General features: G+C 43.5%; 1 protein-coding gene across 1 annotated transcript in view; it reads left to right on the forward strand.

Moving 5' to 3' along the window:
• The window catches only part of LOC309373036 (plasmanylethanolamine desaturase 1-like), a 40,149-nt gene that overhangs the window by 14,784 nt on the left and 12,195 nt on the right, over positions 1-13,170 (forward strand). Inside the window, exon 2 of the mRNA XM_081917211.1 lies at positions 2,169-2,288. Coding sequence (XP_081773337.1) covers positions 2,169-2,288 — 120 coding nt within the window. The remainder of the gene's footprint in view (positions 1-2,168; positions 2,289-13,170) is intronic.

Raw genomic sequence — 13,170 nt, forward strand, 5'->3', positions numbered from 1 at the left:
ATGTCTGAGCACTGATACGGATCACCTGGTTAATGCTAGATGTCTGATAATAGAAGCATGCCAGTTCCATACCACAATTCAGGGTGTAGATGATGAACTGCAGTTAATTTTTCAATGGGAGTGGAAGCTTCTAATCGTATCTTTGTGGCCATGCTGGTTGGGGAACATTTTAGCTTGGAGGGAGGGCTAGGCTTGTTCTTGTAATGCTGAGCCATAGTTAGCTTTATATCTGACTGCAGCCTCTAAATCGTGGGCTGTAATGGTTACATTTCAAATTATCTAGATAACCTTTTAGTTTCATTCAGATGACAACACACCCTACGGGATGTAATAGCTTTGCTTCTCAAACTTAGCACAGTATGTATAGTAAGCCAACAGAGACCTCAGAGAATCGTTTCTTGTTTTTGTGTTGGGGAGGGGAATAATGCAAGATTGTTGTTTAGTCGTGTCCGACTCTTCGTGACCCCATGGACCAGAGCACGCCAGGCACTCCTGTCTTCCACTGCCTCCCGCAGTTGGGTCAAACTCATATTAGTAGCCTTGAGAACACTGTCCAACCATCTTGTCCTCTGTTGTCCCCTTCTCCTTGTGCCCTCAATCTTTCCCAACATCAGGGTCTTTTCCAGGGAGTCTTCTCTTCAATTTGGCACATTAAAGAGCATGAGTCTCTTAATCTCAGGGTTGTGGGTTCGAGCTCCACATTGAGCAAAAGATTCCAGCATTTCAGCGGGTTGCACCACATGGCCCTCGTGGTCCCTCCCAATTCTACAATTCTATGATTTCATGTGTGTCTCTGATGAGATGCAATATTTACTTATACAAGAAATATTGGGTGGGATTCACTTAATGTGTCTTGTCGTCAGAAGCCCTGTGCAAGGACTTCTGCTTGCACAATGGGGCTTTCCTCCCTCGCCTCTCCCTGTGGCCTCCAAGAATTGGTGGGGAGGGGAGTCAGAAGAGCTACTAGAACAGTGGAGGTGGGGGAAGAGAGGGGGCAATCATTTGATCTGGCAACCTGCAATTATTGGGTAGATGTAACATTTGTAATAGCACAATGTTGAATTGCACCCATTAATTTCTAAGCAATACACTTGCAGCGCTGCCCAGTCCTATACACAAGGGTAATGCTACCACAAGTAAGACCCTTGGGCAGAGCCATAACTATGGGGTAGGGGGGCTTGCTGGGTTTTTTTTGCCCTAGGTGAAGCCTCCAGAGGGGCACCATTGAGGCTCCCAGCCTGTGTGGGTGTGGGTGTGGGTGTGTGCAAATATGCATGGGGTGTGTGTGCCAAACTGGGTCTTTGACCCAGGCGAAATAAAGCCTGGTTTCGCCCCTGCCTTGGAATAATCTAGTGGCATTAATTTGTGCGATCTCTTTGCAACTTTCACAAGTGTGCAAAAGCTGATCGCAGCTGAGGAGCCCAATTCAGCAATGCAAAATAATGGAGAGAGTATGCTGCAAAAGGAATGTTGCTTATACCATTTTGCTCCTGGTAGTAGCCTATAGCGGATAAGTTTGCTATTTTGCTACTGCCAGTAGCTTCCTCTTACTACTCATAGACTACAATGAACCAGTGATAGAAAATGAGATATGAAAACTATGAAAACTAAACCTAGATTGTGGGCACAACAACGGAATGTCTAGGCACACTTTTTTTATATAACAAGAATACAAAGCTGAAAATGAAGGAACTGCAACTAAAATTTTATGTTCATTTTTCACATGGTCTGTTCCTTCCCCTGTGCACCCCACCTCCATAATATTCTTAAGAGGGTCTCTGCTTCAGTCTTCAGGGAGTAGCTGGAAGTGCAGAGGCAGAAAAAGGTCTTCCTTCCACTCTGCAGTTTTAATCTGAAATCGTAGGCACAGTACTGCGCCCAGAGCTGAGAAATTGCTTGCACTAATGAACTCCCCTGCCACAAAATGCGCCTAGAACAATGGGAGTTTCGAACACTGCGAGGAACTTGCCCATCCACCTGTCACTGCTTGTGCTAGGCCATTGTGGGAAATGGGATGCTGGACCAGATAGACCTTTGAACTGATCCAGCAGTGTTTTTCTTATGTTCACTATTGTAGAATTTAAAAAATAAGCGCTGTGTGTTTTCACTGTTCAATCTACCTGTTAAATAAAAAAATGCTTTCTTTCTTTTTTTTTTTGGTTAAACAGGGAAGAGACTGCAGGAATGGATTAGTGTCATCCTATGTTTTTCTCTGATGTCTTTCAACTTCTACCATCTTCTCTTCTGCTTGAGACTGGAACATGCCTTCTCAATTATTTTTGGGATATGTAAGTATGAACTGATTATATAATGTTGTTTAGTCGTTTAGTCGTGTCCAACTCTTCGTGACCCCATGGACCAGAGAACGCCAGGCACCTCTGTCCTCCACTGCCTCCCGCAGTTTGGTCAAACTCATGCTGGTAACCTTGAAAACACTATCCAACCAGATTATATAATACAGTAGGCGAATTGCAGAAGTGCACAGTGGAAACAAAGATGCCATCATAAATGTTTATAGCTTAATCCTTAGCTCCCTAATTAAGGGAACCATGTTATTATCTGCAGCATCTATTCTATTCAGGTGTGCTGTAGAATAGGTGAGGGCTTAAAATGAGTAGAACAACACACACAAGCTGATGCCTGTTGCCTTCACTTATGATCCTCACACACTGAACACAATGTCTGAAGTAGGATTCTAAGTGTGTTCTAAGTGCTTACAATATTCCCTGTGACTGAGAACCTTGATAATGCAATGTTCCCATTCACACGGAGGTTTCTAAGCTTGTTCAGTTGGGTAAATGTAGAATTTTCATCAGAATTTCATGCTAAGTGCGCAGAGGCTCAAAGTTTCTTCCTGTGGGGATGGGGATGTTGGGGACAAGGATAATATGTGTGTTCCTGCCTCCTCTCTATACTCATAAATCTTGGGCTCTTGAAGGTGGCTTATAAGTTGAGAGCAATAAGATTTGGTGTGGTGGATTTGGCTAAGTAAAATCTGCAAAAGAATTGGTTTTTGTAAACGTCTTCAAGTTTAGTACCCATATCCTTTGGGCTGTCTGGTAGAAGTGCTACCAGTCGGATGCCGTGAGGGCGTATATTTTCATTGTATTACCAAACTACATTTGGCTTCTCAGAAACGATGAACCAAGTAGTCATCTGGTATATAGGTGAGCTTCCTGCTTCCTGCATTTTTGCACTTGTTGCTCCTGCTTGCATAAGTCAGCTTGGCAAATAGGAGCTGTGTAATACGCAGCCTACCTTCGGGTTGACTGAGAAATCCAAAACAGAAAATTCTCCCTTAGCCATATCAATGCCACTTCAGTCATTTGAAATGCTGGTTTCATTGGAAGCTTCCATTGTGAGAGTGGCTGCTGTGTGCTGACCCCAGCAAAAGAGGATTCAAAGTGACTTCACTGACTTCTATTGAAGGTGCTGTGTTTTTTGGGCTAGCAGCATTTAAATTTCTGCCCTGACTTGTGCTGTCCAGTAACTTGCTACCATACCAGCACCTGCCCAAGAAACCCTGAGGTTTGGCTAGCCCTTCCCGAGCATAGGCCTACCCTGTGGAATGCGTTGCCTATAAGCAGTTCAGCAGGAGCCACTATCACTTGCTTTTAGATGTCTTCTAAGAGCTAGGGACATGGGTGGCGCTGTGGGTTAAACCACAGAGCCTAGGGCTTGCCGATCAGAAGGTCGGTGGTTCAAATCCCCATGATGGGGTGAGCTCCCGTTGCTCCCTGCTCCTGCCAATCTAGCAGTTCAAAAGCACGTCAAAGTGCAAGTAAATAAATAGGTATCGCTCCGGCAGGAAGGTAAACAGCGTTTCTGTGCACTGCTCTGGTTCACCAGAAGCAGCTTAGTCATGCTGGCCACACGACCCGGAAGCTGCACGCCGTCTCCCTCGGCCAATAAAGCGAGATGAGCGCCGCAACCCCAGAGTTGGCCACAATTGGTTGGGGTCCCTTTACTTTTACCTTTAAGAGCTAATACTCAGACAGGCCTTTCAAACCTGAGATTCTTTGCCAACCAGCTTTACTGATGTGTTCGACATGTTTACAGCTGTTTTTGTTGTAATAGTGTGCTGTTACGTTGTATACTGCCTTGTGATATTTTACATGAAAGTGTGGTTTATAAATACTTAAATGAATACAAAGATATCATTCTGACACCTGATACATTTGCAATAACTTTATTTGACTGGCTCCTCGGCACTTGAGTGTAAATTGTCAATATTGCCTGTTCAGGGAAATGGTTAATGAGTTGGTACTTAAGGGCTCCTGTGTAGAGAGATTGAACTGTGGTTCTTAGAAGTTCTGTATCCGAGCTCTGCATTGCAGGCCAGACAGTTCTTCCACCTTGGCTTAGTTTGTAATATCAGGGATGTATACTTTGGTGTTGTCATTCATAAGATGTATTTGTTGACTTTCAGAGAAATATTGCTGCAGTTCATGCTGCATGTGGTGTTGTGCTTTATGCGAGTGCCTGTGTGAAACCCATTCATCATAATACAGGTCACCCAGGAGCAGCATTTTGTGGCTTGTTCTCTCTGGCTTTGGGATCTGGTTCTGATTTGGGATTCTGCTAATGTCCTGTCTAAACGTAAATAACAGTTGTGGGGGAAACTGGAGCAGCCTCAAATGTGGGGAAGCTTCACAAAACAACCTCTCTGGAGCTGCTACTTGCATCTCTAGGGACGCTTTCACAGAGCAGCTTCAGAGAGTTAAATTGGGCAGGGACTATAACAGAGAGAAACTTCTGTTCCACCCACCCACCATCTTGTTGTTGTTGTTGTTTAGTCGTTTAGTCGTGTCCGACTCTTCGTGACCCCATGGACCAGAGAACGCCAGGCACCTCTGTCCTCCACTGCCTCCCAGAATCTAGAGGCTGCTTAAATTTCCTTGCAGCTGCTATTGCATTTTTAAAAAATATGTCTATTGCCTTCACATATAAATTGTTCTTTTTTGCATTTTATTACAATTTAACCCAATCATTCGCAGTTTTTCCTTCTGGACATTGTACATATCTGCTGAAGATAATTTTTTAAAATTTTAATTCAGTGGATTTCTTACTTGTCCAGGATGGGTTACAATAATAAAACAGACAATTACAGAACAAATAAAATGATTGCATAAAACAAGAAACTGCTATGACTTTATGCAGATCATGAAGTGGCTACTGGTCGATGAAAACTCAAGTGATAATAAATTCGTTCTGCTGAAATATATTAAGCAAGGATGGTGTTAAATGAAGTTATATTCAGAGTAGATCCATAAAAATTACCGTATTTGTGCAAATCTAATGCACCATTGAATCTAATGTGCACCTCAATTGCAGGGGTGTCCAAACTTTTTTCAAAGAGGGTCAGATTTGATGAAGTGAACCTTTTTTTTGGATTGAAGTTGTTGAGCTTTTTATTGGATTTCCCCCCAGGAAATAAACTGCCACAGGGGCCGGATTAAACCGACCGGCAGACCAGATTAGGCCCCCGAAATGGACTTCATACATGCATGCCTTAAAACCATTCAAATCTAATACGCACCCTAATTTTTGCAACACAATTTGGCCCCTAAAGGTGTGCATTACATTTGAATAAATGCGGCAGTAAACATGACTAATTTCAGTGAGTCTTCTCTGAGTAAAACTTCCTTCAGTATCATCCTTGGTTTCAGCAATGCCACTCATGGCTCTTCTTGAGTGGAAGGGTTTTTATAGCTTGTTTGGGGATGAATATGTATCAATGCATTCAATGAGCATCGAGCTGCTGAGCAAGTGCCACTACCACCTCCTCTTTCTTTTCAGGGGAATTCTTTAAAAAAAAAAACCACAACAACTTGGTTCAGTCTTGCTTGTAGAAATATATATGGAAGATTCACCTGCTGCTTTTAGTTCTCGCTCATGTTAATTGATAGCAGGTACTTCTCACATCTATGGTGATAAGATCCCTAATCTGTTGTCAGTTCAGCTACTAATTGATAAGGTTGACAACTTAACTGATAATATTATTTAGATAGTAGTAAATTATTAAAATAGTGGAATTGTGATTCAGTGTAAGCAGAGCTTCCTGGCAGCCACTGGCACTCCTTTTTTTAATGTTATCTGTGGTCTAGATCCATAGAAGCAGCCAGTTGCTTACACTTGAGGAATTCCTCCAATGTCATGTGACAAGCTGAATTTCTATTTGCCAGGAGCCCTTAAACAGGGCTACTAAACAGTATAGCTGCGTGTTCTGTAGGCTTACATTCACTTACTCAGAGGGCGCTCCATAAACTGTTGAGCGAATTAAAACTGTTTGGCATTACGAGGTTAGTAATTGTTCAGGACATTAGGCACCCGTTGTTAACTTAAACAGAAACAAAAGGGTTGCTGCTGCTGTTATACTGTGCTGTTGATGGAAACCCAAGAATATTGGATTCTTGCATGAATCAAACATAGGCTTCCTGACTTGTAGGTTCTAGTCCTTAGGACTTGTTCATTCCCTTTCTAGCAACTGATATCTAACCTGCACATCTCAAAACCTCTTCCATTGAGTAGCTGTGATATTGCCACAGAGCTTTGTTGTCTTGCATTAACTAGCTGCAAAGAACTAGATGTGGAATTCTAGCCTGGAGCAGAGAAGCTTGTTGACAAGATTGTGTGCAAGAGCAACCTAATGTTTCTTCCAATTCTTATTTTGGTATCAAACGGGGAGCGCTTTTAATGCCTGTTGTTTTAAGCCCTGTGGCTTGACTGGAAAAGAGGAACTTAGTGCAAATGTGTGGACACCAGATTACACTTAAGTCTTAAGATCTAAGGTACTGTATGTACCTTAGCAAGGCAGCTACTCCCCCCCCCCCCCGCCTTCCTTAGCAAAGTTCAAGAACTGGGCCCTTGATCCGTGGGTTGTTTTGCAATAACATGCCTGGCAATTTTCCAACAAGACTGAATATAATGGGGTGAAATTTCATGCACTTTAAACTGACATTTGTCCTAATGTCAGAAATGAATTTACAGGAGGATAATAAGCAAGCTGTTCGCTTTTTAGTGAAACCTGATTTAGATTTTGAAACAGATGCTCCACAGTGCTGTTGCTCCTATCACAGTTTTGCAGGGGTAGAGCTGTCTTGCTCCTCAGATATGCTCAAGCACTAGGAATCCTAACACGTGTACAGGTATGAGAATGCAAGTATTCGATTCTCCCCATTTCACTACACTTTGTATCTGGATGATCTGTCCTTGTGAGTTGTGAACTGTGTTATAATACTTTTGGTTTGTACGAGTCCGCTGTTTTGTTTTATTTGATTTGTTTTGTTGTGTTGTGTTTCAAGATGGGCGTAAAGCCGAATAAACATTTTGATTGATTGATATCTGGATGAGATGTGGGCGCTGGGAGGCTGCGCACTTTCTTCTCCTTTCTCTTTTAAAAAAGCAAATAGTTTCTTGTCTGTATTTTGCTCATTGGCTAGAGAAACACTTCAGATTCTAGAACTGATTTCACCAAGCTGGCAACCTCCAGATATTTTGAACTAGAACTTCCATCAGCCCCAATTAGCAGAAATGAGTTATTAACTGCAGTTGTTTATTTATTTTGTAAAATTTATATACCGCTTGATTGTAAAGAAAACCTCTTAAGCAGTTTCCGAAAAGAAACTGGGAACTGTAGTCAAAACACCCGGTTGGTGTCAGGTTTAAAATACATAGAAAAGCCAGTAATTTAAAAGCACATACAGTACACTTGGCTAAAATCACGTGTCAGAATTGCAGTCCCGAAAAATCTGCAGGGCACCAGGTGGGCTAACGTTGCCCTAAAACATACAATAAAACTGTAACATTAACAATATTAAGAGGCATAAGATAAAAGCATAACACCAACCTATGTCATGGATCTTAAGGTGTCTGGGGGAAATCGTAATGTAGGTGCCAGATGTTGGGCTTTCTGTAACTAGACATCACCACCACCGAAATAGCTGCCTTTATTGTTGCGTAGTGTGCTTCTGATGAGAAGGCACTTGGAGATCTGCTGAAGCTCTTCTCCAAAGACAGGCAGGCTGGTACTCAAGTGGTTCTGTCAATTTGAAAATGCTTTCTTGGGAACTTCAGTGCCAAGCAATGGATGTCAAGTGGTGCGAGTTTCAACTACTTTGAAACACCTGACCCTTGGGCATCTCCCCTCTTCTCAAGCAAGATGTCTTTTGAATGGTTTAATCAAGCATTTTAGAAGAGGACATATTCCACTCAATATAGCTACCTGGTTTTACCTTTCGTTGAAGCGCAATGGTTGGTTTCATTCTGTCCCTCCCCCCCCCCTTTGTGCATTTGATGAAGCAGTTTCCTAGCCCAAAAAAGCCTTTGTCACAATATCATCATTGATTTTTAATGAATGTGCCTCAAGACTATTTCATTGCTTAACACAGCTGCCTCTGCAATATAACTCTGGACCGATACTCTAGGACAGTGTTCCAAAAACTTGGGCCTCCAGCTGTTTTTGGACTACAACTCCCATCATCCCTCGCTAGCAAGACCAGTGGTCAAGGATGATGGGAGTTGTAGTCCCAAAACAGCTGGAGGCCCAAGGTTGGGGAACACTGCTCTAGGACAGGGGTAGGCAACCTAAGGCCCAGGGGCAGGATGCTTCCCAATCACCTTCGCAATCCGGCCCACAGACAGTCTGGGAATCAGCGTGTTTTTACATGAGTAGAATGTGTCCTTTTATTTAAAATGCATCTCTGGGTTATTTGTGGGGCATAGGAATTCATTCATATTTCCCCCCAAAATATAGTCCGGCTCCCCACAAGGTCTGAGGGACAGTGGACCGGCCCACGGCTGGAAAAGGTTGCTGACCCCTGCTCTTGGAATATGTCTCCTGTATTTGGCTTCTATAACAGAAAAACCAAAAGGAGTCGTTGCTTGAGAAGGCTGTGGCACTCTGATACTGTTATCATGGTTGCTTTGGTAGGAAAACAAATTCTCTTTTTTATTATTATTAAATTTTTAACAAATTTTTCTTTTACAAATTATTCAAACATTTACATATTTGCCATATTACAAATTTTTTACTTCCACCAGCTCCTCCCACAATCCTCATATTTGTATATTTATTACGCATTTCCTTGATAATATATTGCCAGTTAATAATATCCTCTCTTCTCATTTTCTTTTACAATACCCTTTCTCATCACAAAGCCTCTTTAAAACCGACTAGCATTGTCTGTTCATCTCAGATATTTTCCAGATAAATCGTAAACCTTCTCCAGTCCTCAGTGAACTTGTAGTCTTTCTGGTATCTAATTTTCCCACTCATTTTATCTAGCTCTGCGAAGTCCATAAGTTTCATTCTCCACTCTTCCACTGTCGGTAATTCCTCTTGTTTCCACTTTTGGGCCATTAAAATTCTTGCTGCAGTCACTGCATATTGGAAAAGTTTGTAGTCACTTCTATTAATTTCTCTTCCTGTAATTCCTGTAATTCCTAACAAATTCTCATGAGTCCTGTTATCACTATTTTTAAAGAATAGGACGTGTTACTCTGTACTAGATGCATTTCTCCATTCCTGTACCTTTTTTCAGCCCTAGTCCTTTCTGACATTTCCTTGATATTGCAAACAAAAAGCACTGGGTGCTCACATGGCTCCTTTTTGGATCTGATACTTGAGTATTACCTGCGTTCCTACACTTGGATGTGTTTCTTGCATTGCAACTTGGCTTGCCTTTTTAACATTGTCCCCTGTGCTCCTTGAACAAGATGGTGAGGGTTTATTTGTTTATTTTTGTCAGCAGATACATTGGAATAATAATTAAAAAAAAACAGGGGTGGTATCCAACAAATTAGTTCTGTTAATGCAAGAATTACCATATGCACAACATAACTTCTTCACCCTTCTTTGTGTACCATCCCCAAATCTGCTCCAGAGGGTTGGCGGAACCCTCCGAATTAGGTGGATGTGAGGTGGGAGGAGGGGCAAGTTCTGTTGCTCAACAGGAAATCCTTGCGCCAACAGATTTACTTACTTACTTGCTTGCTTGCTTGCTTGCCTGCCTGCCTGCCTGCCTGCCTGCCTGCCTGCCTGCCTGCCTGCCTGCCCATCTGGCTGGGTTCCCCCCCCACACACACACACTCTGGGTGGCTTACAACCTATCTAAAAACATAATAAAAACATCAATCCTTAATAACTTCCCTAAACAATTTGGTTTAAGTGTAAACAATGAAATACTCCCTTTCTGGAATATAGAATTGTAGAGTTGGAAGGGACCCTGAGGATCATCTATTCCACCCACTACGATGCAGGAATATGCGGCTGTCCCATATGAAGATTGTTGCTGTTGGCTGTTTCATGTAGGTGTCCATGCTTTGAGTTCTATCTAACAAGATGGGTCTATTTTTATTTAATTTATTTGCATTATTCATATCCTACTCTTCTTGTTCCTGTAATCTCAGACCTAATAATCAAAATTAAACTTCCAATTCTACAGTTCTATGATTCTATTAAAACAATATTTCTTTTGCTTAAAAAGGTAAAGGGACCCCTCACCATTAGGTCCAGCCGTGACCAACTCTGGGGTTGTGGCGCTCATCTCACTTTATTGGCACAGCTTCCGGGTCATGTGGCCAGCATGACTAAGCCGCTTCTGGCGAACCAGAGCAGCACACAGAAACGCTGTTTACCTTCCTGCCGGAGCGGTACCTATTTATCTACTTGCACTTTGACGTGCTTTCGAACTGCTAGGTTGGCAGGAGCAGGGACCGAGCAACAGGAGCTCACCCCGTCGCAGGGATTCAAACCGCTGACCTTCTGATCGGCAAGTCCTAGGCTCTGTGGTTTAACCCACAGCGCCACCCGCATCTTTTGCATACAACAATATTAAAAGACAGTCTGCTAACAACACCAGCAGCCAAGCAAGGGACATCGCTTGAATCAAATGCTGAGATAAATAGCCATGTTTTTCCTGGTGTTGAAAGTGAGGTGTTGCCTTTTTCCTACCCATGGCCCACGGCATGAAAATTTAGGGCAGCTTTCCCCAACCTGGCGTCCTCCAGATGTTTTTGGATTGCAACATGCATCAGCATAAGCCTGCAGAGCTATGCTAGCAGGGGCTGGTGGAAGTTGTAGCCCAGAACATCTGGAGAGCCCTAGGCTGCGGAAGGCTAGTTTTAGGGTGTTTGAGCAGTCATAAAGTTTTTGAGAGGAGAGCCTCTGATGGCAACAGTTCGAATGCAGACAGTCGTTCTTGCTGTACATCACAGCCTGGCCAGAAACCGGTAGCAGGAAGGAGAAGTTAGCAATTGCATCATCCTGGAAATGGGCAGCAACTAAAATTAAAGCTGTGCTGAAACTAGTTTTGGAGAGGAGTGGACAGTGATAATCAGGGAAGGGAGGGGGAGAGTATTTGTTGTGTTAGGAGTGGTAGGATTGCAACAGCAGTTGGAAGGGAGTGAAGTCATGTGTGCACAGGCATAAGGGGAGAATGACACAGTGACTCTGGGGAACGGAAAGCACTTGTTGGGTACACATGGCATGGTGTACTTCAGAAGAGGCCCTGGATTTTCCACGAGACTGTGCCAGTCCTGTTAATTTTGCTCATGAGGTGACATTGGGAAGTTCAACTCTGAATACTCCATTGTTTGTAGGCAACAGTGAATCTATTACTGAGCTTGAAGGCAGAGCATGGACACATTGACAAAGAATATTTTGTCTTGTTATAAAAAGACTTTTTCATTCACAAAAGGGGCAGAATGAATTCTGTGGAGGTCTCAGTAGGAACTTTCAGTTCCAAATGTGGATTGTAATTTGAAGCAAGGGTCCACAAATGCCCACAACATAGGAAGTTGCCTTGGGCAGAGTGAGGCCAGTGGTCCATCCAGCCCAGTGTTGCTTACACTGATTGGCAGTGACACTCAGGGTTTCAAGACAGGAAACCTTCCCAGTCCTTCCTGGAGATTCCAGGGTTTGAACTCAGAACCTTCTGCATGCAAAGCATATGCTCTTCCACTGAGCTGTGGCCCATTCCCTAGGTCAGCTTGACATACCAGCAAGCTTATTTTTCTCCTTTCTCCCAATTTATTGAGCCCTCTAGCAACCAGAGAGGGCTGGAGGGGAGGCAGCCTTGCCTCCCTTGTGCAGACACTCGGATAGGAGAAGAATCAGCGGAGCGAATTCCTGCTGTTTCTTATTTGGACTAAAGCATACCTGAGAACCTGTTTGCGGTTCCTTGGGAGCAGTGCTAGAAAACAGGTGCAAGGCATGTTTTGCAACTGGCTCGGGTCCAATTGAGATGACATAAGAAATCTCTGGATGTCAGGTTGGCAACTGGGAAAAGCAAAATATCACTTAGAGGGCTCTGATAGATATCTGAGTTTTTAACACTGCTTAGGAGTCTTCCTCACCAGTGGTAAAGGATCACTTCTATTAGGTCAAAGTAAAAGTATGGCAGAAAAGATGGCGGTTTGGGAAGGTTTGATGCATGAAGAAGTAAAGGTAGAAACTAATACAGCGGTACCTCGGGTTACAAATGCTTCGGGTTACGTGTTTTCAGGTTGCGGACCGCGGGAAACCCGAAAGTACCGGAAAGGGTTACTTCCGGGTTTCGCTGCTCACGCATGCGCAGAAGACCAAATTGCGCCATGCGTGTGTGGAGACGCACCGCTGCAGGTTATGAACGCTGCGGGTTGTGGACGTGCCTCCATCACAGATTACGTCTGCAACCTGAGGTTCCACTGTATGTAGTCTTGTGGTTTTGTTACCAGATCTCTTCCTAGACAGAATCTGCTAGCAAACATATGAAGCTAACACTAAAGTAGTAGGGCCAACGCTTTGTCAAGTTTAAAGCATGCATTTCTGGAGAGCAGCATTGGACTCGAGTCTGCTCTGTCCCAGAATCTTTGCACCATATCATGCCAGACCATGACTGTGAGACTGTCTTCCTCCGCAGCAAATCTGATGGAAATATGCGTCTCCTGGGAAGTTATGGCTTCTTGTCACTGTGGTGACAGCTTGTGTGTCGGCTTCTGTAAGCCTCATTCCATCCCCGGCCATGCCTCCCTCACAAGCCCTCTCGCCTCTGCAATCACACACCGCTCCTGGCATCACAAAAATCACAGTGCAGGCAAGTAGGAACCAGGCACTAATAGTATTCTCAGCACACCAACCCAGTTAACTAACTTGCTCAGACGTTCACCCAGCTCTCACTCGGCAGGGTA

This window comes from Podarcis melisellensis, assembly GCF_964234715.1.
Source record: "Podarcis melisellensis genome assembly, chromosome: 6".
In the NCBI taxonomy this organism is placed as follows: domain Eukaryota; kingdom Metazoa; phylum Chordata; class Lepidosauria; order Squamata; family Lacertidae; genus Podarcis; species Podarcis melisellensis.